Source organism: Nymphaea colorata, chromosome 3, assembly GCF_008831285.2.
Source record: "Nymphaea colorata isolate Beijing-Zhang1983 chromosome 3, ASM883128v2, whole genome shotgun sequence".
NCBI classification, from domain to species: domain Eukaryota; kingdom Viridiplantae; phylum Streptophyta; class Magnoliopsida; order Nymphaeales; family Nymphaeaceae; genus Nymphaea; species Nymphaea colorata.
In genome coordinates, this window is record NC_045140.1 from 9,926,177 (window position 1) to 9,948,848 (window position 22,672).

Sequence of the window (22,672 nt, forward strand, 5' to 3'; positions counted from 1 at the left end):
GAGATGAAAAGTAACCAAACAAAACAGATTGCGATAATGAAGTCACAAGATTCATTTTACCATACACTTAAATAGAATAGTGTTTATAAGGGGTGATAAACACAGAAAATCATGCAATAATACAGCTGCTCAAAAAAATTAAATGCAACAACGAGACTGTATAGACTGATTTTGTGATAAAAAAGCATTTACAAAAAAGCAATAAGTAGTCAAACAAAGTAGGTTGTGATAATGCTACTGCAGGATTCTTTTGATGGTACACTCAAGTAAAATTGTGTTTAGAAGATGCAATAAGAACTCGAAAAAGTTAAGTGCGACGACTATATGAAGGGGTTTGATGAAGAAAAGGCATTTACTAGGAGGCAGTAAGCATCTTGGCAAAACAAATTATGATAACGCAATTGTAGGTCTCGTTTTACTATACACTCAAATAAGATCACGTTTACAAGGATGCGATAAGCACTTAGAAAAATTAGATGCGATAGTGAGACTTTATCAACCGGTTTGATGATAAAAAGATGTTTAGTGAGAGGTGATTTTATTTGAGTGTATGGTAAAGGAAAACCTACAATTGTGTTATCGCAATCTGTTTTGTTTGACTATTTATCACCTCTTGGTAAATGTCTTTTCATCGTAAACCAATCCATGCAGTATCGCTGTTGTATTTAATTTTTTCCAGTGCTTATCATGTCCTTGTAAACATGATTTTACTTGAATGTATCGTAAAATTAATCATGCAGTTGTATTATTGTAGGATTTATTGTGCTTAGCATGAGCTTGTGAACGTAATTTTATTTGAGTGTATCCTAAAATGAATGATGTAGTTGCATGATTGCTTCTTAGTAAATGTCTTTCTATGATAAATCCAAACCATACATCATCGTTGTTGCATTTCATATTTTCAAGTGCTTATCACAACCTTATAAGCACAATTTTATTTGGGTGTATCATAAAATGTATCAAGTACTTGCATTAATAGCAATCCATTTTGTCTGACTACTTATCAACAACTAGTAAATGTCATTTTGTCATAAAACCAGTTCATACAGTGTCGTTGTTGCGTTTAATTATTCCGACAGCTTATCGCTTCATAATAGATACATGTTTTTTGTAAAGCCAACCAATGTAGTGTTGTTGTGGTATTTAATTTTTTTTAGTGCTTATCATGTCTATCTAAACACAATTTTGCTTAAGTGTTTTGTAAAACGAATGTTGCAGCTGCATTATCACACGATTTTCTGTGTTTATTGCCCCCTTATAAACACGATTAAGTCCAACTACTTTTCACCTCATAGATAACTTCATTTTATCTTAAAACCAGTCCATATAGTGTCATTGTCGCATTTATTTTGTCAAGTGCATATATAGTCCTTGTAAACACGATTTTGCTTTAGTGTATCATAAAATGAATTTTTGGAGTTGCGTTATTACAATCTATTTTGTCTGTTTATTAGTAAATGCCTTTTCATCATAAAATTGTGTTCACAAGCACATGATAAACACAAAAAGTTGTGCGATAATGCTGCTATAGGAATCATTTTATGATACACACAAAAAAATTAAAAGTGATAATGACACTCTATGGACTGGTTTTACGATAAAAAGGCATTTACTAAGACACGATAAGTAATTTGACAAAATAGATTATAATAATGCAACTGTAGGATTCATTTTGTGATGCCGTCAAATAAAATCATGTTTACAAGAATGCGATGAGCACTCAAAAAAGTTAAATGTGACAAGGACAATATATGGATTGGTTTTACGATAAAAAGGCATTTACTAAGAAGTAATATGCAGTCAGACGAAAAACAATTGTGATACCGCATGATTCATTTTACGATACACTCAAACAAAACAGTGGTTAGAAAACCATGATAAGAAATAGGAAAAATTAAATGCGACAACAACACTTTATGGACAAGTGTTGTGATACAAAGGAGTTTACTAAGAGGTGATAAGCAGTCAGACAACACCAACTGCGATAATGAATCTGCAAGATTCATTTTACAATACACTCAAATAAAATCATGTTTATAAGGACTAGGTAAGCACAAAAAATTATGTGATAACACAACTGTAAGATTTGTTTTATCATACACTGAAGTAAAATCATGTTTAAAAGGATTCGATAAGCACACAAAAAAGTTAAATGCAACAATGACACTGTATGTACTAGATTTATGATGAAAAAGTACTTACAAAGAGGCAATAAGCAGTCAGATAAAACAGATTGCGATAAGACAAATGCATGATTCATTTTATGATTCATTCAAATATAATCATGTTTGCGAAAACGTAATAAGAACTCGAAAAAATTAACTACGACAATGACAATGTGTAGACTGGTTTTACGATAAAAAGACATTTACTAACAGGCGATAAGCAATCAAACACAAAATCGTGCAATAATGCAATTGCAGAAATAATTTTACTTTACACTCCAATAAAGTTGTGTTTACAAAGAAATAATTTTACTTTACACTCCAATAAAGTTGTGTTTACAAGGATGCGATAAGCACAAAAGATCGTGTGATAAATCAACGACATGATTTGTTTTATGAAACATTCAAGCAAATCATGTTTATAAGGATGTGGTAAGCACTCAGAAAAATTAAATGCGACAATGACACTATATGGATTGTTTTTACGATAAAAAGGCATTTTACAAAGAGGTGATAAGTTATCAAACAAAACAAATTGCGATAACCCAAGTGCAAGATTTGTTTTATGATACACTCAAATAAAATCGTGTATACAGAGACGTTATAAGCACTTAAAAAATTAAATGCAGCAATGATACTGTATAGATTGGTTTTATGATAACAATGCATTTACTAAGGGGCGATTAGCAGTTGGACAAAATAGACTGTGATAACGCAACTACCAGAATTGTTTTACGAAATTCTAAAATAAAATCTTCTTCACAAGGATGCGATAAGCACTCAAAAAATTAAATGGAAGAATGACACTGTATGGACTAGTTTATAATAAAAAAGTTTTTAATAAGAAGAGATAAGAAGTCAGACAAAACATATTGCAATAATGCAACTCTAGAATTTCTTTTATGACATACTCAAATAAAATCATGTTTACAAGGATGCAATAAGCACTTTGAAAAAAGTATAAGCAACAACGACACTGTAAGGACTGGTTTGATGATAAAAAGTCGTTCACATAGATGCAATAAGATATCGTACAAAACAGATTGTGATAACATAACTGTAGGATTCGTTTTATGACACACTCATAAAATCGTGTTTACAGGGATGTGGTTGGCACTCGAAAAAATTAAATGCAACAATGAAACTTTATGGTCTAGTTTTATGATAAAAAGGTGTTACTAAGAGGTGATAAGTAGTTGCACAAAATAGGTTGCGATAAAGCAATTGTTGGATTCATTTTACAATACACTGAAACAAAATTAAGCTTTTTGAAATGGGATAAGCACCTGAAATCATACGATGTCATAACTACGAGATTCATTTTATGATGCACTTGAGTAAAATCGTGTTTACATAGATGCGATAAGCACGAAAAAAAATTATACGCGACAACGACATTGTATGGACTGTTTTTAAGATAAAAATGTGTTTAGAAGGAGGTGATAAGTAGTCTAATAAAAAAAATTGATAATGCAGTTACAATATTCGTTTTAAGATACTTTCAAGTAAAATCATGTTTAAAAGATGCGATGCACACTCGAAAAAATTAAATGTGACAAGCACACTATATGGGAAGGTTCTACGATAAAAAGACATTTAAGAAAAGGCAATGAGCAGTGAGACAAAATAGATTGCATTTACACAACGGCAAGTATCATTTTATGATGCACTCAAATAAAATCACGTTTAGAGATAAAATGTGATAATTTATTGACAGATATTTTGACTATGGGATCAGGTTAGACATTTTCTATTGCCAATACATGCTGCTAAAAGTTTTCATGTAGTGTTTTCATGTAGTTGGTTCAGCGGCTTGTGTAGCCAACGCAAGCATAGGCTGAGTATAACGGTAGAAGTACTAATCTCGGAATTTTATGCCATTAAGTGAGAAACAAAGGCTTTCAGTCTGAATGCGGCTTCCTCAAGTGACAATTAATACACCAAAATATCTCCAATGAAGATTTCAGTGTTTTCATTAAACGGATTTAGTTTAATACACTAGGTGAGTGTTAATAGGCAACAAAAAGCACAACAACTATTCAAAAGTAAGAACGGACCACGTGTCAAGGCCTAATATGGAGCCAGCGAAACAGTGTCCAGAGGAACTCGTTACCTTTTTATATTAGCACAAGAACCGGACGTTTTTCTCCAAAAGAATATTTCTATCTTCTTCCTTAATTAAACAACTTTCTCGGTTTAGAATTGTATAATTTTTTAACTAAAAAAACATTTTCTCCAATATGTCATTCAATCAAGGGTGATAGTGTGGAAGATTCGTTCCAACGCCATTGGAAGCAAACAATTGTCACATCAACGGAAAAATTAATAGTTTTTCCTTTTCAATTGAAGACAACAGAAAGAGAAACGCGAGAAGACTAAGTTAGGGCCTTCTAACATTAAATTTTCCCATCTTACCACTTATCACCACCTATGACGGTAAAATCAGTTCAGATTTTTAGAGCTCTCTATCGCTCTCAGAGCTGCGGCTTTCTCCAGATGACTGAAAGGTTCAGCATGTTAACATCGACAACGTCCTTGCTCACGTCAGTCTCCATGACTTCCAAGCCAATGTCCTTTTCGACCGAGGATTGATGACCGACGCCATTGCTGACCATTGACTTCATCCTCAAACTTGGGCTCCAAAACAGGCTGAAGATGTCATCAACCATAAATACACAAACACCATTCCAAGCAAACAATTGTCACATCAACGGAAAAATTAATAGTTTTTCCTTTTCAATTGAAGACAACAGAAAGAGAAACGCGAGAAGACTAAGTTAGGGCCTTCTAACATTAAATTTTCCCATCTTACCACTTATGACCTATGACGGTAAAATCAGTTCAGATTTTTAGAGCTCTCTATCGCTCTCAGAGCTGCGGCTTTCTCCAGATGACTGAAAGGTTCAGCATGTTAACATCGACAACGTCCTTGCTCACGTCAGTCTCCATGACTTCCAAGCCAATGTCCTTTTCGACCGAGGATTGATGACCGACGCCATTGCTGACCATTGACTTCATCCTCAAACTTGGGCTCCAATTCAGGCTGAAGATGTCATCAACCATAAATACACAAACACCATTCCAGCCACACCCGCACTCTAGAGAGAGAGAGAGAGAATGAGCGAAGAAGTGAAGCTGCATAGCATTTGGGAAAGCCCATTCGGTTTCAGAGTACAAATTGCCTTGAGCTTCAAGGGAATCGAGTATGAATACATAGAAGAAGATTTGAAGGACAAGAGCGAGCTCCTGTTAAGATACAACCCAGTTCATAAGAAGGTCCCCGTGCTCGTTCATCGCGGGAAGCCGATACCAGAGTCGATGGTGATCATCGAATACGTCGAGGAAACCTGGCCAGAGAAGCCCATCTTGTCAGAAGATCTTCATGAGCGAGCTATGGCACGATTCTGGGCAAAATTTTCTGATGATAAGGTGAAAAATAATTCATCAGTTTGTGCAAACCTCTCTCTCCCTATCCCTCTCCCTTCCTCTGTCACATACAAAGAGACAGACTTGTTTTATGCAAGGAAACTACACAGATCAAATTCATTCGAAATGGTTTATACTGATTACGGGATCCAGGCATAAACACATACATATTATACCGGTTATTAGTGGAAAATCTATGGAGATTGGCTTTCCAAAGCATGGATTTTTCCATGTTTTGATAGTTTGAGAAACGCAGAGAAAACCGGGTAATCCCGCTGTCCAATTTCAGTTTAAAAACATGTTCTTGATTTTCTCTGTAGTGTTCTCCAATCCCTTCTCGAGGGATCGCACCACTTTTTTCTCTATATTCCCTTCATTCCTTGTTGGGGTACTCTCATGATTTTCCCTTTCCCTTTTCTAGTGCTCACCGGCAATTTTCAAATATTTCTCCACCCAAGGTGAGGAGCATGATAAGGCCAAGGCAGAGCTAGTTGAGAATTTGAAGACACTGGAAGGTGCATTGAAGGGTAACAAATTCTTTGGTGGAGAGACGATCGGACTAGTTGATATTGCAGCAGGCTGGATGCCTATGTGGATCCAAAGAATTGAAGAGGTCCTTGGTAACAAAGTTGTTGAAGAAAATAGTTTCCCACATCTGCAGGGTTGGTTCCATGACCTCCTGAATCTCCCTTTCGTGAACCAGAACCTGCCCCCACCTGAGAAACTCCGTGAGCACCTTAAGAACTTCCGCAACAGCTTGCTTGCACGATCAACCTAGCCTGCTATCTTGATGCTTCCCAGTTGCTTACTCTTTAGCTTGCTAGTTACCTAGAGAAGAATGACGGTGTGATATACTTATAAATGGCATGTAACAATATATATCGATGCTTATTTGTGATGCTTCAACGGAACCACAAATGCAAATTCTTGAGGTTCTCAGTTTACCCACATTTCTTCAACGATCTTGATTGAAGAGACACGGAGGCCACTGATGGCCCTGAAAATTTTACTCTTTGTGGACAATAATTCACATGTTAAAAGGAAATTCTGGTTTTTTTTATTTCTATAAGCAAACAATTAAACAGCGATGATCATGAACCAACTAAGCATTCCAACTGGAACTGACTGAAATCTATTTCGAAGCTATTGATAACTGTGCAAAAGTCCAAATGAATCTTCATTCACAGTTAATCTCTACAAGTAAAAACAACCAAAGGGCATGTCATAAAATTTAAAGCTTGCACCATTGACTGATGAAATGCACGGAAAGACTGATCAGATGCACCAGAAAGAGGATGTACACTCCTTGAAAACAACATACATGGAATTTTGCCAATATTGCCACCCCATTTTTACCATGACAAGGATACATAATATGCACAAAATGACTCCAAGCTTATAATGCATGGAAACATTAAAAATAGTGTGGCTAAAGTTACAATGTTGTGCTCAATCGAAGATGACATCATGTGTCAGTTTGAGCAACACACTATTGCGAAACAGAAGTGGCTAGCCCTCAAAGACAGGTTTGGTAGAATATCAACTACTGGACTAAGCTCACTATTAAATTTGACACATATCGCAAATAATACCAACATATTGTTGGTTAGCATCTCAGAGAGATGGCTAATATGATTAGAGAACTAAAATCAGCAGGACACACCTTACGAATAAACAACAAATTCAAATAGTGATAAGATTGCTGCCAAATAACTGAGAGCATATGAAATTAATATGACATATAACGAGAGCATCAATACTTTTAATGACATATGCCAACACCTGGAACTAGAATATGAGCACTTAGAAACTACCAAATCTAGTGGTCGAACTGTTAGATAATCATAGTCGATGATAACATCACTGTTCCCATCTCTATTCCAGAACCGTACATGAGACCTCAGCTTCATACGGCTCCTCAATGGTCACGAATAAATCTAAGGTATGAAAGCTTGCAATTATAAGAGAAAGACGGGTGATGGTCCTAGGTGGTTTAAAAATAAAATTGCAAAATATGAGGACAAAAAAAAAACAAGATGGCAAACAGAGACGCCACATGAAACAAATGCTTTAACTGTGGGTAGGGATGTCAACGGATCGCATTCTGATCGGATACATCTTTAATCATATCCGCTTTTTCGGATATTCATATATTCAGATTCGGATTCAGATTCGAATTCAAATAAAGCAAAATCATATCCGAATCCAAACCCGAAATCTGATTTTACGATCCGAATCCGATTTTTATATTTATATCCAAATCCGAATCCAAATTTTGAACCGGATTTTGCCATTTTTCAAGTATTAGATAGAGGATATTTGTATAAAAAAGAATCTGATCCGATATTTATGTATATCCGAATCTGAATCCGAATCCGATCGGATGTCATTTATTAAATCTGAATCCGATCCGATTTCTTAATCGGATATTAAATTTTTATCCATATCCGATTTTTTCGGATTGGATCGGTTGGATATCCGATTCAAATCAGATATATTGACATCCCTAACTGTGGGAAGCTTGTTCGCTTGGGAGTATCGAACCAAAGAAGGTGCACACTTTTTTTACCTTAAGTTCTTTTTTTTTATTTCACTAATTTCTCTCAACCTTTGTGGATTGCAGATTCAAGAGCAACAGACCTTGTGATGCATGATACCAGATCATTCATTGAATATTGAAATATCTAGCATGAAAAAGGTGTTGCTCTTAAAGAACAATAGTCGTACAGAACTATGTGGAATTGAAACTTGCCAATTGGTTTTTGTGAGTTGATGAGAGCCACTATTGCATGATGTTCTTCATGTCCCAGATATTAAATGAAATTTAGTCGTTGTTTCTTCTTTAATAACATTTGACTATAAACATACTTTCAATAACAATTTTATTAACATATTGTCCACAGACTTAGTTATTTGTTTTAGTGTATTAATGAATTGTTTATTTGTTTTAAATACTTATTCAAATTCTCATTATGAAAATGATGAATGATTTAATATACATGTTAATGTCGATGCATGTACTAGCATGCTCGCTAGGGCATATTGCACAAAATAGAATGATTAGACTGGCTCGAGAGAGATTACTATGATCCCTTACAAATATTGACATGTTTATCTGCGAACATTTTTTAGCGGGAAAAGCATCTCGAAAACCATTTGGGAGCAATGAGTATTGCATCTAGATGTGGTGCATCATACTTCATCACTTTTATGGATGACTACACTTGATACTGCTATGTATATGATCTCTCGTAAGTCTAAGGTGTTGGATTGCTTCAAACGCTTCATGAACTTGATAGAGAACTAGCTTGATTGAAAAAACAAAGTCCTTCAAATAGATCAAGGTAAAGAATATTTGTCTGAATAGTTTAAAGAAATGTGTGATGAAAAAACATAGATAGACAACTGACCACCCCTCACACACCATAACAAAATGGCATTGTTGAGAGAAGAAATCAAACATTGATGGATATGGTCATGTCCATGATGGTGCTAGCACAGTTACACATTTCCTTTTAGGACAATTGTCTACTGACTGTGACATGAATCCTTACTGTGTACCCACAAAATCCGTCTCATCAACTCGGTATGAATTATGGATAGATAGGCGGCCTGACCTTAATCATTTGAGACCTTAAAGAGTATGCAACACATGTTAACAATCATTCTCATGAATATAGTAAACTAGGACTGAAGAAAAAGAAATGTATCTTCATTCGATATAGTGAACACTCCAAAGGTTACGTCTTCCTATAAGAAAATGTAGATAGAAGTATGACCGAGATAGATTCTTGGGATGCTACATTCGTTGAAAATGATTTTCCTAAGGAAGGAAATATAAATAAAGATGTCCAATTATATGAGTTGGATGACCCAGAATATACAAAGACAAATGATCAAGAAATAGTGATAAAAGATGTATGGTCTCAATTGGCTCATGATAGTTAGAGTGAACCACATGAGGGTTAGAATATAGATGTGGTGCCTCATTAGAGTGCGAGAAAAATAATACCACACCACATATTTGAGATAGAAATTGAAGTCATGATACCAATACCTGATGACATTAATGTTTTGAAATAGGTGTGTGAGACTCTCTCTTGCCTAGAAAAAGAAGAATATAAGAAATCAGAGGAAGAAGATAAGAGATCCATCAGCAATAACAATGTTTAGAAACCTGTTCATCTTTCTTCGCAAGGAGGACCATTGGGAAAAAATAGGTTCTCAATATCTAGACAAATGCAAGTGAATCCATTCAAAGATTCAAAGCTCATCTTGGATAGGTTTATTTGAAAGTTGTTAAAGGATCATGCGGTACTTAAAAGGCATTAAAAATTTAGCAGTATGCCATTACGGTGGTTAGTTGTGGCTTAGGGTTACATAGTTGTAGATTGGGTTGTTGAACCTAATGAATGTAAGTTTAAGTCTGGATATGTATTTCTGCTCAATAGTTGTATGATATCTTCGTGTAGCAGAAACAAATGTGCATAGCCTTTTCTACCATTGAAGCTGAATTTGTAACTTGGTTCATGGTAGTATAAGAGGGTGTTTGGTTGATGAGATTTTTTAAACATTTTAACATTGTCTCGAAAGTAAGTATTCCGATTGATATTTACTATGATAATCAAGCTGCAATTGCTTTTGCCAAGAATCTCAAATTTCATTTTAAAACTAAACATATCGATATTAGATGTAAAAACTTGAGGGATGTGATATAGAAGGAAAAAGTGTTGTTGAACTACATTACTACTTATGAAATTGTAGCATATCCTCTTACTAAGTCTTATTGTTGATGCATTTAAAAAACATGTAATGTCCATAGGACTCACTAGAATATATATCTTTTTTTGGATAAAAAAAATCATGGCTAAATTCATGTATGTCACGCATCCATATGTAAGAATGTAGTGAGAAAAGGATCGCCCTTGGTCACTGAGTGTCAAGTGAGTTAAGATGAAATGGACAAAACCGAGAAATGTTTTAAAAACAGATACAGGTTTTTGTGGATCTTAAATGTCGGGTATGAAATGATAACATCATGTAAAAGTTTTTCTCATCAACTTGATTGATCAAGAAAAGGCCTTATACTGTGGAACTTAGGGGGCGTTTGCTTCATAGGAAATACACTGTTCAACAGGAAATTTATTTCAATTTTTAAATTTTTTCCATGTTATCAAACATGGAAAAGAAAAATCGACCGTTGAAAGAGAATCCAGAAATATATTTTCCGAAACATCTTTCCACCCAGCGGGGTGGAAAGATATTTCCTAGTTTTTTTTTTCTGCCCGTTGGAGCAGCGTCATCCGTCGTCGTCTCACCAGCGTTGGGCATCTCCTCAGCAAAACATCCAGCAGAAGAAGGGGAAAGAGGAAGAAGGGAAGAAAGGGGAAAGCGTCTCACCAGCGTTGGGCATCTCCTCACACACAGCACCTCACGGGCGCCAACGACGACTCCCAGGAGAGGCTGCCCGTCACCGTCCCGGCGAGGCTCGCCAATAGGGTCAACAATGCGGCGGCGGCACCCGGTGATGTCGGCCCTGGACGGCCGGCCTTCAAGTTCCACGAGAGGCGGCAGGGCTTAAGGAAGCTCGATATCAAGCTCGGCATCGCGGCGCTCCGGCCGCCCCACCCTTCCCCTCTATCTCAGCAGCTCCTTCTCTCCCCCACCACCGCCTTCTCCAACCTCTCCCTCTCCGGCAGCAAGTCGTCGTCGCTGCCAGGGCCCAACGCAGCGGTATCGGAAGAGGAGAAGGCCATCGCGGAGAAAGGGTTCTACCTCCATCCCTCCCCACTCGTCCCCAGACAATCTTCTTCCTCCTCTTCTTTTCTTGCCTCGTCTGTGCCTAAAATAGGGGAAAGAGGAAGAAGGGAAGAAAGGGGAAAGAGGAAGAAAGAAGGGGAAAGGGAAGAAAGGGGAAAGAGGAAGAAAGAAGGGGAAAGTGCATTGTCCATCGCCCAGCACCTCACGCCCAGCACAGTCGTCGTCTTCCTCTCCTCAGGCACAGAACCGTCGTCGTCTTCCCCTTCCTTGTTTTCCAATTTTTTTTCATCAAACAAAGAAATTTTTTTCCAGAAAAATAATTCCTATGTAACAAACAGAAGGTGGTTTTGGACATATGGAATTTTATTTCCAATTCATCAATTCCAGAAATTTTTTTCCATTTCTATATTTCCTGCCGTCAAACGGCCCCTTAAAGACCGACATGATCTCCAAAATAATGTTGACTTGGTAACCAGATTCGAGGGCCCAAATCATCTTAATGGGACTAAGAGGGACATTTTTGAGAACTCGAGTCAATTCTCTAGAAAGAGTTGGACTCATGATGTTTCATATGGCAATGAAAATTTTTTTCAGTGCTTGCATACACTTATTGAATATAAGTTGACCTATCGTAATATGTGCAACATACCACGCATGTTGCACTAATAAATAAGTCAACCTAAATGAAAGATGAAGAATAATCCATGCTTTCTCGTTATGTAAGTTCCAACAAATATGGGATGATTTGATGTCAAATCATGTATTTACTTTGATTTCTCTTATGGACTCTTAACTGTGTTCATTGATAACAAATTAGGATTGATACTTTAGCATGCCTAAGGCCATGAGGGATTGGACTGACTGTGACGTATTTTTTCAAAGAAAAAACAGCTTAGTTTAAAATTTGTTGAATATATGTAGAAGATGAAGATCATTTGTCACTACACTGGTGCTCATTTTTACTACCAACAAAGTTAAATTGCCAAAAGAGAGACTTGATTCAATAGTAAACATGAAGTATAGTTGGAGACCTTAGTCTAACACATTTAACATCATCAAGTGATGAGGGATTGAATGCGTTGAGACCCATGTAGATGAAATTTTTATCTAGGAAGCTATTCATGGAGCATATGACTGCACAATTTTTTTTTTTACGTGACGCTACTGTGTTACTCTAACCAATACACCCTTGGCCAGTTTTACTATGCTCAAGGGGGGCATGGTCCTATCGCCAGTATGTTGAATAATAATGCATATCTAAACTATTAGAGAAATATTCATGTCTCTTTGCCTATCATGTGCGAGTAGAAGAATGGACTTTCATGTCTGAGTCTACCCATGATGGGCAGGACCCAAGCTTATGAGCCAAGTACGGTAACACACTATCATTTGCAATATTGATAGTTACCATTTTTAATTCGATTGAAAACATAAAATTTGATGAGTAAAGGGTAACAAAAGAAGATAGCCTGGGGTATGGCAATCGACAAAAAATGGAAAAGTATCCATGGTAGGAGAGGGAAGCAACTATTCTAGTTGATTGCTGAGAGAATGCGGTAAGGATTATGTTGGGTGTTCTCCGGACTGAGAGTATGTCATCCCTGTCGAGTCCCCATAGCTGGTCTGCATCCACTGCAAATCGGACGTAACCAAAACTAAACTGTTTCTCTAAGATGGATAGTACCTTATTCAGTACCATTAAAACTATTTTATAAATGTAAGGTCCATGACACTATGAAATGGCAAGAGATCCATTAATAACCAATATGCTTTTGATATGTCCATAACAAAGTAAAATATAACAACATGCATGTGTAGGCCATTGATCTTCAAATTGCTCAGCTATATCTAATTTGCAGTTAAATGTCCTAAAGATACCTGCAAGATAAAGATTGATGTTCAAGAATGAGTATATTTTCATATACTCGGTAAGTTTCCTTGTTGTATACTAAATGTAGAAACAATTATTTAATGACAATCATAACACGAAAATATGCATGACATGCAATCACATTATCAGAATGGTCAAACTATAAATAAGCAGCTAAACCACTAAAATTTAAAAGCATAATACAATATAATCCTCAAACATCTCCTATTTTTAATCATGGCCACTTTTAGAAATCTCTGCAAGATTAAGTTTCTTCAGTTATCCATTCCTTTTAAATAGTTTTGACATAATTCCTGCTTAACGGTCCCACTGATACACAACAATGGTTCATTTCCATCATCCATGTGCGAGTGGTCAATTGATCCAGAAGCTTAGACTTGAGGGCAGGGATAATAAGGCGTCTATGGTGGCAAAGGCCACATCAGCTTTGAACTTATTGGGCTTAATCCCTCAGATTTCAATCGCATATGCGCCCATTGGTTCTAGCCCTATGAAAATCCAGTTGGGTCATCTCACAAGCTACTACGATTTGTTGCTCATTTCCCCAGAGCTATGCCTCTCATAAATGGGTAACAGTCTTTTAAAAGCATAGGTTTTGGTCAATACAACAAGCAATAAGTCTGTTAGGTTCACAAGTACAAATAAACAATTATGCCATCACTTGGTAATCGAGCCACTATGAACATAGTCGATATGAGAATCAACCATTCCAATTACGTAATTCTCAATCCAAATATAATGGTATTCTTAATTGTCGAAGCATGAGAACATTCACTAAATACCTCATAGGAATATGAAATCATCTGACGAACAAATGTCATATGCAGGGATTATTAGCAGTCAAGAGGCAACTAATAATACAGAACATAAACTAATTAATCACATACTTATTTGCAGATTGATCATATGAGGACCGACATGAAAAACATTACATCGGATGCAGAGCGTGTGATCAGTGCCAGATGATATAAAACCATCATAACAGCTATTGCTCTATATTTCTTGTGGCACTAGGACTACAATGCCCAAAACATTGGCCCCTCTAGAGCCTTGTAGATCCTTTATCTTGAAACCTAGCTACAGGGTCTTTGCTAAATTGCATAGCAGCTAACATGCGTCTGAGGATGGTTTTAGGATATGCATGCTAAGAGTAGCATAATACCATTATATCAATACATGTAATAATTGTTTCTAGAGTGAGCAATGTGTAACACATGTTTGGGGGTCGCATTAATATTTACTAGCATGAGGTGTTCAATGGTATAAGGTTTGGCCCGTAGATTCTTCCAACTTGCAAAGTTGGGGATAGTGTGAGTTCATAAAACCTGCAATTTCAAGTGATCTAACCTAATTCTTATGATTATATTAGCTTTAATTAAGCATGCATTAGTCCTAATTTACAATATAATTACCTAAACCCTAGCACTCCGTACCGAAACTTAATGTGAACCATAGTGGTGTCGAGAGTGAAGTTAGATTCGCCCTTAACATAGTAATAGAAATCGTAAAACACATGAGATGCACAACTAAACCCCTCGTTGAGTTCTCCCCTCCTCTTTGTTTTAAATTGTGCCCTCCCTATTCTCTTCCTCCTCCTTGCAGATCGTATTCTTCTTATGTCTCCTCCTTTTCTCCCTTTCCTCTCTCTTTCCTTTCCCCATCCCCCTCTTTATCTCTATCTCAGCCTTTCACGTTCAGTCCCAAGGAGGACGCCTCCTCCTCTTTTTATATTAATATTACATTTTGTTCTTTATTATAATTAAATGATTAAGAACCGATACGCAATTTAGTTATTAATTAATTAAAATACTGAAAACAATCTATTTTCGTGGCTCATCATTTGCGTACATACATAAATGGGTGATTTGGCATTCTGCCTTTCTCAGTAATAAATCACATTCCGCCACAAGACCGACCTTGCTGAATTCCAAGCATACCCTCAATTCCAATTGTCAAGTATATCCTTTAGGTTTCAAATCAATGCTTTGTCGGCCTTTAAATCAAAGTTACTTTACTGCCATGGTGTCTTCAGATCAGTTCCCAATGTGGCCCAGATTGATTTTTGAATTCTGATCATAAGTTATATTCTCCTGATCAGTTTTTTTTACGATTTAATGGTTTTTAGTTTTTTGATGATTTGTCACAATGTTGTCAAAATCAGTTTCTGAATTGGAAGGTTAAAAGATTCAGCTAATCAGTAAACCGAATCAGAACCAGAATAGTTTGTGAATCAAAATTGTCAAAAATGTATTTTAATTTAAAAACAAATAAAAATTAGAAATCATAAGAAAATCTAACATAAGAAAAAAACATTCAAAAATTAGTATAAAAGCATGTGAAGGCGCTTCACGATTTTTGTTCGGCCACATATATTTAAATTCAAATGCTGGATCTTTGTTCGGCCACATCTTGAACTTCAACATTCATTTAACAATGAAAGTCATATGCAACATGAGAAGAAAACAAGAAAAAAAATTAGTGAAGGAAAAAGTAAAAAACATGTACGCTTAATTAGAAAGGGGAACGGGGGACACAAGCTGGTTTCGTTTATCGTGAATCGCCGAATTTTTGCCAACGATTCCATCGATTCGCTAATAGATCGCCTGATTTTAGGACTCCAATGAATCGGCCACTGAATGTATAGGCCGATTTTAGTGACACTGATTTGTCTCTTATGTTAACATAATTCCTGATATAAACTAGGCCTGGGCATCAGGCCGGGCCGGGCTGGCCCGTCGGGCCCCTCAGCCCGGCCCAGGCTCGGCCCGATAGCCCGGGTCTCGGCCCGGGCCCAGCCCGACCCGGCCCGGGTCACCCTCCTGGCAACTTTCCCCCGCCCTCCCGTCGCGCTTTGATGGAAGAGGGGAGGGAGATGGAGGAGGAGGGAGAGGGAGAGGGAGAGGGGGAGCGGAGAGGATGAAGGAGGGGGAGCGGTCCTGAGCGGAGAGAGAGAGGGGGAGTGGAGAGGGAGAGTGAGAGTCGGGCCGAGCTGGGCCGCCGCCGGCCTATCGGGCCCGGGTTCGGCCTGGGCCAGGTTTTTCCCGGCCCGGACCCGGGTTCGATGGGGCTGGGCCGGCCCGGCCCGGCGCGTTACCCAGGCTTAATATAAACAAAGAAATTAACTAGTCAGTTATTCATAGTAAACACTTCTATAAGGATGGGATATTACAATGACCATATACCAAAGCCAAAGAAAATATTACAATGGAATTAAATCTAGCCGAATTAAACTTATCCATTGTCAGAAGCTCTAAGGTCTGATGCACATGAGCTTGCACGTTGACACCTAAGGTTCAGGTTCAAAATATGCTATGAGTGGCAGATAACATGACTACAAAGGTAATCAATTTTTTTTTTCTTTTTCAGTCCAAAGAGGGAACCAACTGAATCGGCCTATTAATGAATTTTCTCGTAATTTCTCTAGGACATGTTAGTTAAATGTACTCTATACCTTCTATCAATCAACTACCCAGTTAACAAGATGTAAACTAAACCGAGCAGGGAACTCATGAACAGAATGCACTTAGTAATGAATAACTCAAGCGAAAGTACGGAACCAAGGGCACAAGTATCACAATGTCAAATATGTCAACAAATCAAGCCATACATATAAACAAGTTCCTGAAATGAAACTGAAGTATCGGGCCAACAATATTATGCAGCTTCTATCGGTCGTCCCACCTGAAAATTTCCAATAAAAGGGGTCAGAAATACAAAATCCTCAGTACATGGTCATGAAACGGCCGCCTGAATGAAGTACTAAATATTATAGTAAGCAAGTGTACAATTTTCAAAACAATATTAGTTATTCTATGTACGCATGAATAAAAGAGTCGTTTCAAAAGTACTTAAAGCATATATATTAAGTTTTCGACCTCAAGACAAAACACACACACACACACACACATATTATATATATATATATATATATTATACTTCTAACCATTTTTTATCTTGTAAATGCATGAATTAGTGAACATTCAATTTTATTTTTTCTATACATATGCAGACCACATATAGGCAAAAACCATCTAAGTGGGAACTAATAACTCATGTAGTAAACTTGCAAACACTACATTCCCACAATTTTTTTTTTTTTAAAAAGTAGTAAAGTTTGAGACGTATAACTTGTTATATATGCATTCCATAAGTTATCATTTCCATGTTAAGCCGATGCTTTGTTGTGAAATCAAGTTCTCCCTCTATTTGCATATTAATGATAAATAAAGATTGCATGATGAACTACTATTATGAGCATCAAGTTGTAATGAATTGGCAGTGTGATGTACAATAAAATTGTGCAAGAAACAAGACATTAGCTTGTATTATTTAATTCTAGGTTGAAAATGAAAATTATAGTTCAATTTTCTACTCAGGAGATCAAGTTTTATAATTCAAATACTTATTCTAGTCATGATGCCAAATGTAGAATGTGAATGGCTAAATAGTTTCTTTGTAGTACTAATAGATTAAACACCCAATGACAGAATTCTGATGTACGATTATGATGGCCTTGATATATGAAGCTGATAGTCCTATAATATATAGCCAGATAACTTCTGCGAGCAACAATGTTATTTTCATATAAATACCATGCTTGCTATTAAATAGGAAGGACACTTTGATTTTCAAACATAATACATAAAAGTCAAGTCAAGTATTATCTACCTAACTTCTGACACTTGGAATGGGTCACTCTAATCATCAAGGGCACCGTTCCCAATGGAAGCACATGAGGAATCTAAATATAGCTACAATCCTCTATTAAAGAATCCATTTTGAATTTCTGAATCCTTCATGTACAAAAGTGAACACTTACGAACCTAAACAATCCCAGGGTGCATACAATATAAATATTAACAGTTTCGCAGCATATTATATATGTGAATGTGCTTTGTAAAAAACAACGTCAAGACTCATCTGGAAGGAGAGATAAGAAGAGTATATAATTATTTGGTTGAAAAATGTATTTTGTCTCAAACGATAGAACTAAAAATTAATATTCAGTCAATTTCTCTAGGATATCTTTGTTAAATCTACTCCATGCATGCCTTTGGATCAATCAACAGCCCAGCTGACATTATTCTTTTGATGTTCTCATCACAACAGGCCGTGCAAGCATATCAAACTATGGAACAAATACACACCGACGATGTAGATATTAAGGCAAATGCCCATCTAAGAGGGTATTATACAGCTCGCAGCATCATTCTATCATGAGAAAAACGTTAACACATGCAACACAAAATGGATTTTAGCACATAAATTAAACGGTACTGAAACCAACCTCTCAGGCCATAAATAATTTGAAGACACCCTAGCAATGGTACAACATAACCAATAGTAAAAGAAAACTAATCTTATAGCACTATATATTAGCAATTAAAATAATAGTTCAGCACAAATCAATGAATACTTCTGACGTGCTAACATGTCATAGCACAAATCAATGAATACTTCTCACGGGCTAACATGTCATAGCACAAATCAATGAATACCTCTCACGGGCTAACATGTCATAGCACAAATCAATGAATACTTCTCACGGGCTAACATGTCATAGCACAAATCACTGAAAAAGAAATATTTTCTCCAAAGGTTGCAGCACAAATCACTGAAAAAGAAATATTTTCTCCAAAGGTTGCTGTAAGTTAGATACATGTGGACTAACAACAGCCACTTGGGAGCTGTAACCCTCTATCTGAAACTAAGGTTTGTCCAATTAGTCTCGGCCTGGAGCTAAAAACATAATGTTGAAAGAACGCACATCCCCAAATAGCTGTTAAAGAAGGCAGAAGAGAGATGTTAAAGAAGAAAGAATAAAAAAAGGCTTCCTTTGATAGAGCAGGCAAGCTATCTCTCTGAGTCTCTCTCCGCACCTCTCTGTAACGACCTTCTCTCTCTTTTTCTCTTCCTCGCACACCAAAGTATGAACTTTGGTGAACCTTTGATGTTGTTTTCCCACACACCACCAATGCCTCCCAAGTCTACGGTGGTAGCTATAATGGTATAATATGGAAATGAGCTCACGAGATAGAGAGAGGGAGTGATAACAAAGCACACAAGGAATACGCGGTTTAGCCATATGAAGCAGGTTATGTGCACACCTCCATACGTACACAGGACCAAGTAATGATTAAAATGTTCCTTAAAATAAAAAATAAAAGAAAGACTTTTAAAACGATAAAAAGGGAATTGTAAAAATATTAAAATACTAAAATAAACATACCTTTATAACAAATTTTCTAAAATAGCTCATCTTCCGTCTTTTTTTTTTTCCGTGCACAATTGTTGTGTCAATCTCTCACACACACAAAAACACACATGCACTAGCCGGCACACACACACACACAAAAGAAAATTGAATGGGAGTGTTAAAACCAACTTTTCGTTTCATGCAAATTACATGAAAAACAAGGAACATTGCATCATTTATGTTAGTTCTGATTTGCCATAAAGAGTGTCATCTTAATAACTAATTAAAATTCCATATATTATTGGTCATCATCATGCAATTTCTTAATATATGCGCATATATGAGCACCATGCATATGTAAGTAGTTCATATTCAAGTACTTCATGGTCAAGCTATTAAATTTGTTCAATTATCCATGCTTTTAAAATAGTTTTGACATTTTTTCCGCTGATCAGTTCCACCAATCATAGGCCACAATGGTTTATTTCCATCGTCCAGGTGCGGGTGGTCGATTTCTCCACAAAGTTTTGATTCAAGGGCAGGGATAATAAGGCATCTACAGTGCCAAAGTCCACATGAACCTCGACCTTATCTGGCTTAATCTCTAAGACATCACTCGCATCAGACCTTAACATGTCATCTCACAAACAATTTCAGGTCATCACACATACACGGGATTGGACCACTGTTTTGTATGATTACAAGTAATCGCTCATTTCCAGTGCTATATCCTTCATAAAGGCATAGGTGATAGGGTTTTAAAAACATATGTGTTCATCAATAGAACAAGCAAGAAGTCTGTTAGGTTCACAAGTCACAAATAAACAATTATGTCATCGAATGGTAATTGAGCCATCATGAACATAGTCTATATATGCATCAATTCTTCTAGTTATGTAATTATCAATACAAAATATAATGTTATTCTTAATTGTCCAAGCCTGATAGTCTATATATGCATCAATTCTTCTAGTTATGTAATTATCAATACAAAATATAATGTCATTCTTAATTGTCCAAGCCTGACTACATTCACTGATAAATACTTGATAGTAATATGAAATCATCTAACAAACAAATGTCATACACGGGGAGTATTATCATTTAACAAGCAACTAATAATACTGACCATAAAACAAATCACATGCTCATTTGCAGATTCAAAATATGAGGACAGACATGAAAAAAGTGCGAGATGTCACTAAACCATCATAAACAGGCATTGCTCTATATTTCATTAGGCACTAGAACTACAATGCCCTATATATTAGCATTGACTACTCTAGAGCCTTCTAGATCCTACATCTTGCAACTTGGGTACAGGATCTTGCTAAAGGTATCCATACTTTGTAGCTAACATCTACGTATGGTTTAGGCTACGCATGCTAAAGGTAGCATAACAGCATTATACATAGTATATATCAATACATGTAATGCTCGGGCTCGATAATTGTTTCTAGAGTCAAGTATTGTATAACACATGTTTGAGGGTCGGATAAATATTCACTAGCATGAGGTGTTCAAGGGTATAGACAATGGGCCATAGATCCTTCCCCATTCCTCCAACTTGCAAAATTTTTATGATTTTATTAGTTTAATTTCACAAATCTTAGGATTTCAAGTGGCCTTATTCATACTTTACATTAGAATTACCTAAACCCTAACACTTCATACCCAAACTTAATATGAGCCACAATGGTGTCTAGAGTGAGGTTCATATTACTTTTATTAACTCTAGGCAAGTTATCACGTAACATCGTAATTCAAATTGCAGAACTTATAATCATATGTACAACTAAACCCCACGTTGAGTTCTCCCTTCTCTTTTTTTTTTGTTATAATTACCCCAAAACTTGAATTGGAAAGAAATCTCAGACCTAAGAAGTAGGAAACCTACCTGGGTGTTGCCATTGCCCTCGCTCTTCTCTTCGTCCTCATCCTGCTTCATAATTCTATCTTTCTTTGTTTCTTTCTTTTTTTCATTTCATGTCTCTCTCTCTATCTCTACCCCTCCCACCCACCCCCCAAACAAAATTACTCGCCCTCACTCTCTTACTGTCCACCTTGCCCGTTCACGTCGAGAGTGAGTTGCAGGCGCCACTTGATGCACGCAAGATATCTATGCCAAAAGCAACGCAGGGTAGTAGCTGGGTATTTTAGAAATTATTTAAAAACAAATTTCCATTTTAATCTTTTAATTTTTAAGTTTCCTTTTTTGTCCCTACAAAAGGTTTTCTTTTTCTACTCTGCAGGGACCTTTGGTCATTAAGGGCCTTTGGTCATTAAGCATGCCGGCACAAAAAAAAAAAAAAAAATTGAGCACCAGCCAGCGCGTATAACCAGTTCTGCCTCACGTTGAGTCTTATAGCAATCCTATTATAATTTGTTCTGTTTTTTATGATTGTTAAGTGATGGCATGTAACCAAGGGTTAAGTGGCTTATTAACTAACCAACATGTAACTCAGCTATTAGTTAAAATATTGAAAACAATTAATTTCAATGGCTCATCATTTTGGTGACAATGACCACACAAAAGCTCTGAGCTACATGAGCCTGTGCATTGTCACCTGATGTTCAGGTTCAAAATAAGCTAGAAATGCTGAATAACATAACTACAATGATATTCAAATTATTTTTTTCTAGACAAAAGAGAGAATCAACAGGGTTGGCCATACACATATTCATGTCATACCCATCATCGAACAGATGTTAAGGTGAATCCCCATGCATGACGATATTAACTCGTAGCATCATTCTATCAGGAGCACAACGTTAACACATGCATCAAAAAATGTATATTGGCACATAAATTAAGTAGTACTGACATCAACCTCTCAAGCTATTTGTTAGAAGGTTATGGATCTCACAAAATGGGAGAAGATAGTTCAAAGTTGTCATGGTGGGGACAAATTTTTCATACTTCTTAGCCATTAAGTACATGCATAACCAAGTTGTCCTTGTTTATATTTTCACCAAATGAGCTTGCTGAATCAATGAATAACTTCACATGATTGATATAGCCAACTTTGCATTTTTCACATTTAGACACATTTTGGAGATTATGCCTGACTTGAAGAGTCTATAAATTGAACTATGAGACAAATGCTTTCTCAATGAATGAGCACACTTCTTGAGATTTTTGTGAAGGATAATTTGGCTCAGCACTAATTTAGTGATGGCAGCCTTAACCCAACTCAAAGTTAATCATCCCTTTACTAATGAGATACTTAGAAT

At 36.5% G+C, this 22,672-nt stretch overlaps 2 protein-coding genes across 2 annotated transcripts; both read left to right on the top strand.

The window, feature by feature from the left end:
- The first annotated feature begins 5,242 nt into the window (after nt 1–5,242).
- LOC116249718 (probable glutathione S-transferase) lies at nt 5,243–6,535 on the top strand. Its single transcript, XM_031622938.2, has 2 exons — nt 5,243–5,594; nt 6,013–6,535. The coding sequence occupies exons 1-2, from the start codon at nt 5,283–5,285 to the stop codon at nt 6,367–6,369; spliced, it is 669 nt and encodes a 222-aa protein (XP_031478798.1). The 5' UTR covers nt 5,243–5,282; the 3' UTR covers nt 6,370–6,535.
- Nucleotides 6,536–9,365: 2,830 nt separating this feature from the next.
- On the top strand, nt 9,366–12,199 carry LOC116250053 (VQ motif-containing protein 33-like). Its single transcript, XM_031623395.1, has 3 exons — nt 9,366–9,514; nt 10,889–11,425; nt 12,169–12,199. The coding sequence occupies exons 1-3, from the start codon at nt 9,366–9,368 to the stop codon at nt 12,197–12,199; spliced, it is 717 nt and encodes a 238-aa protein (XP_031479255.1).
- The last annotated feature ends 10,473 nt before the right edge of the window (nt 12,200–22,672 follow it).

Excerpts from the sequence above, each read along its gene's own strand:
- LOC116249718 (XM_031622938.2), top strand. The coding sequence starts at position 5,283 with ATGAGCGAAGAAGTGAAGCTGCATAGCATTTGGGAAAGCCCATTCGGT. Across the intron at positions 5,595-6,012 it reads CAAAATTTTCTGATGATAAG|TGCTCACCGGCAATTTTCAA; the intron begins GTGAAAAATAAT and ends TCCCTTTTCTAG.
- LOC116250053 (XM_031623395.1), top strand. The coding sequence starts at position 9,366 with ATGACCGAGATAGATTCTTGGGATGCTACATTCGTTGAAAATGATTTT. Across the intron at positions 9,515-10,888 it reads ATAGTGATAAAAGATGTATG|CGTCATCCGTCGTCGTCTCA; the intron begins GTCTCAATTGGC and ends CCGTTGGAGCAG. Across the intron at positions 11,426-12,168 it reads TCCTCTTCTTTTCTTGCCTC|GATTGATACTTTAGCATGCC; the intron begins GTCTGTGCCTAA and ends ATAACAAATTAG.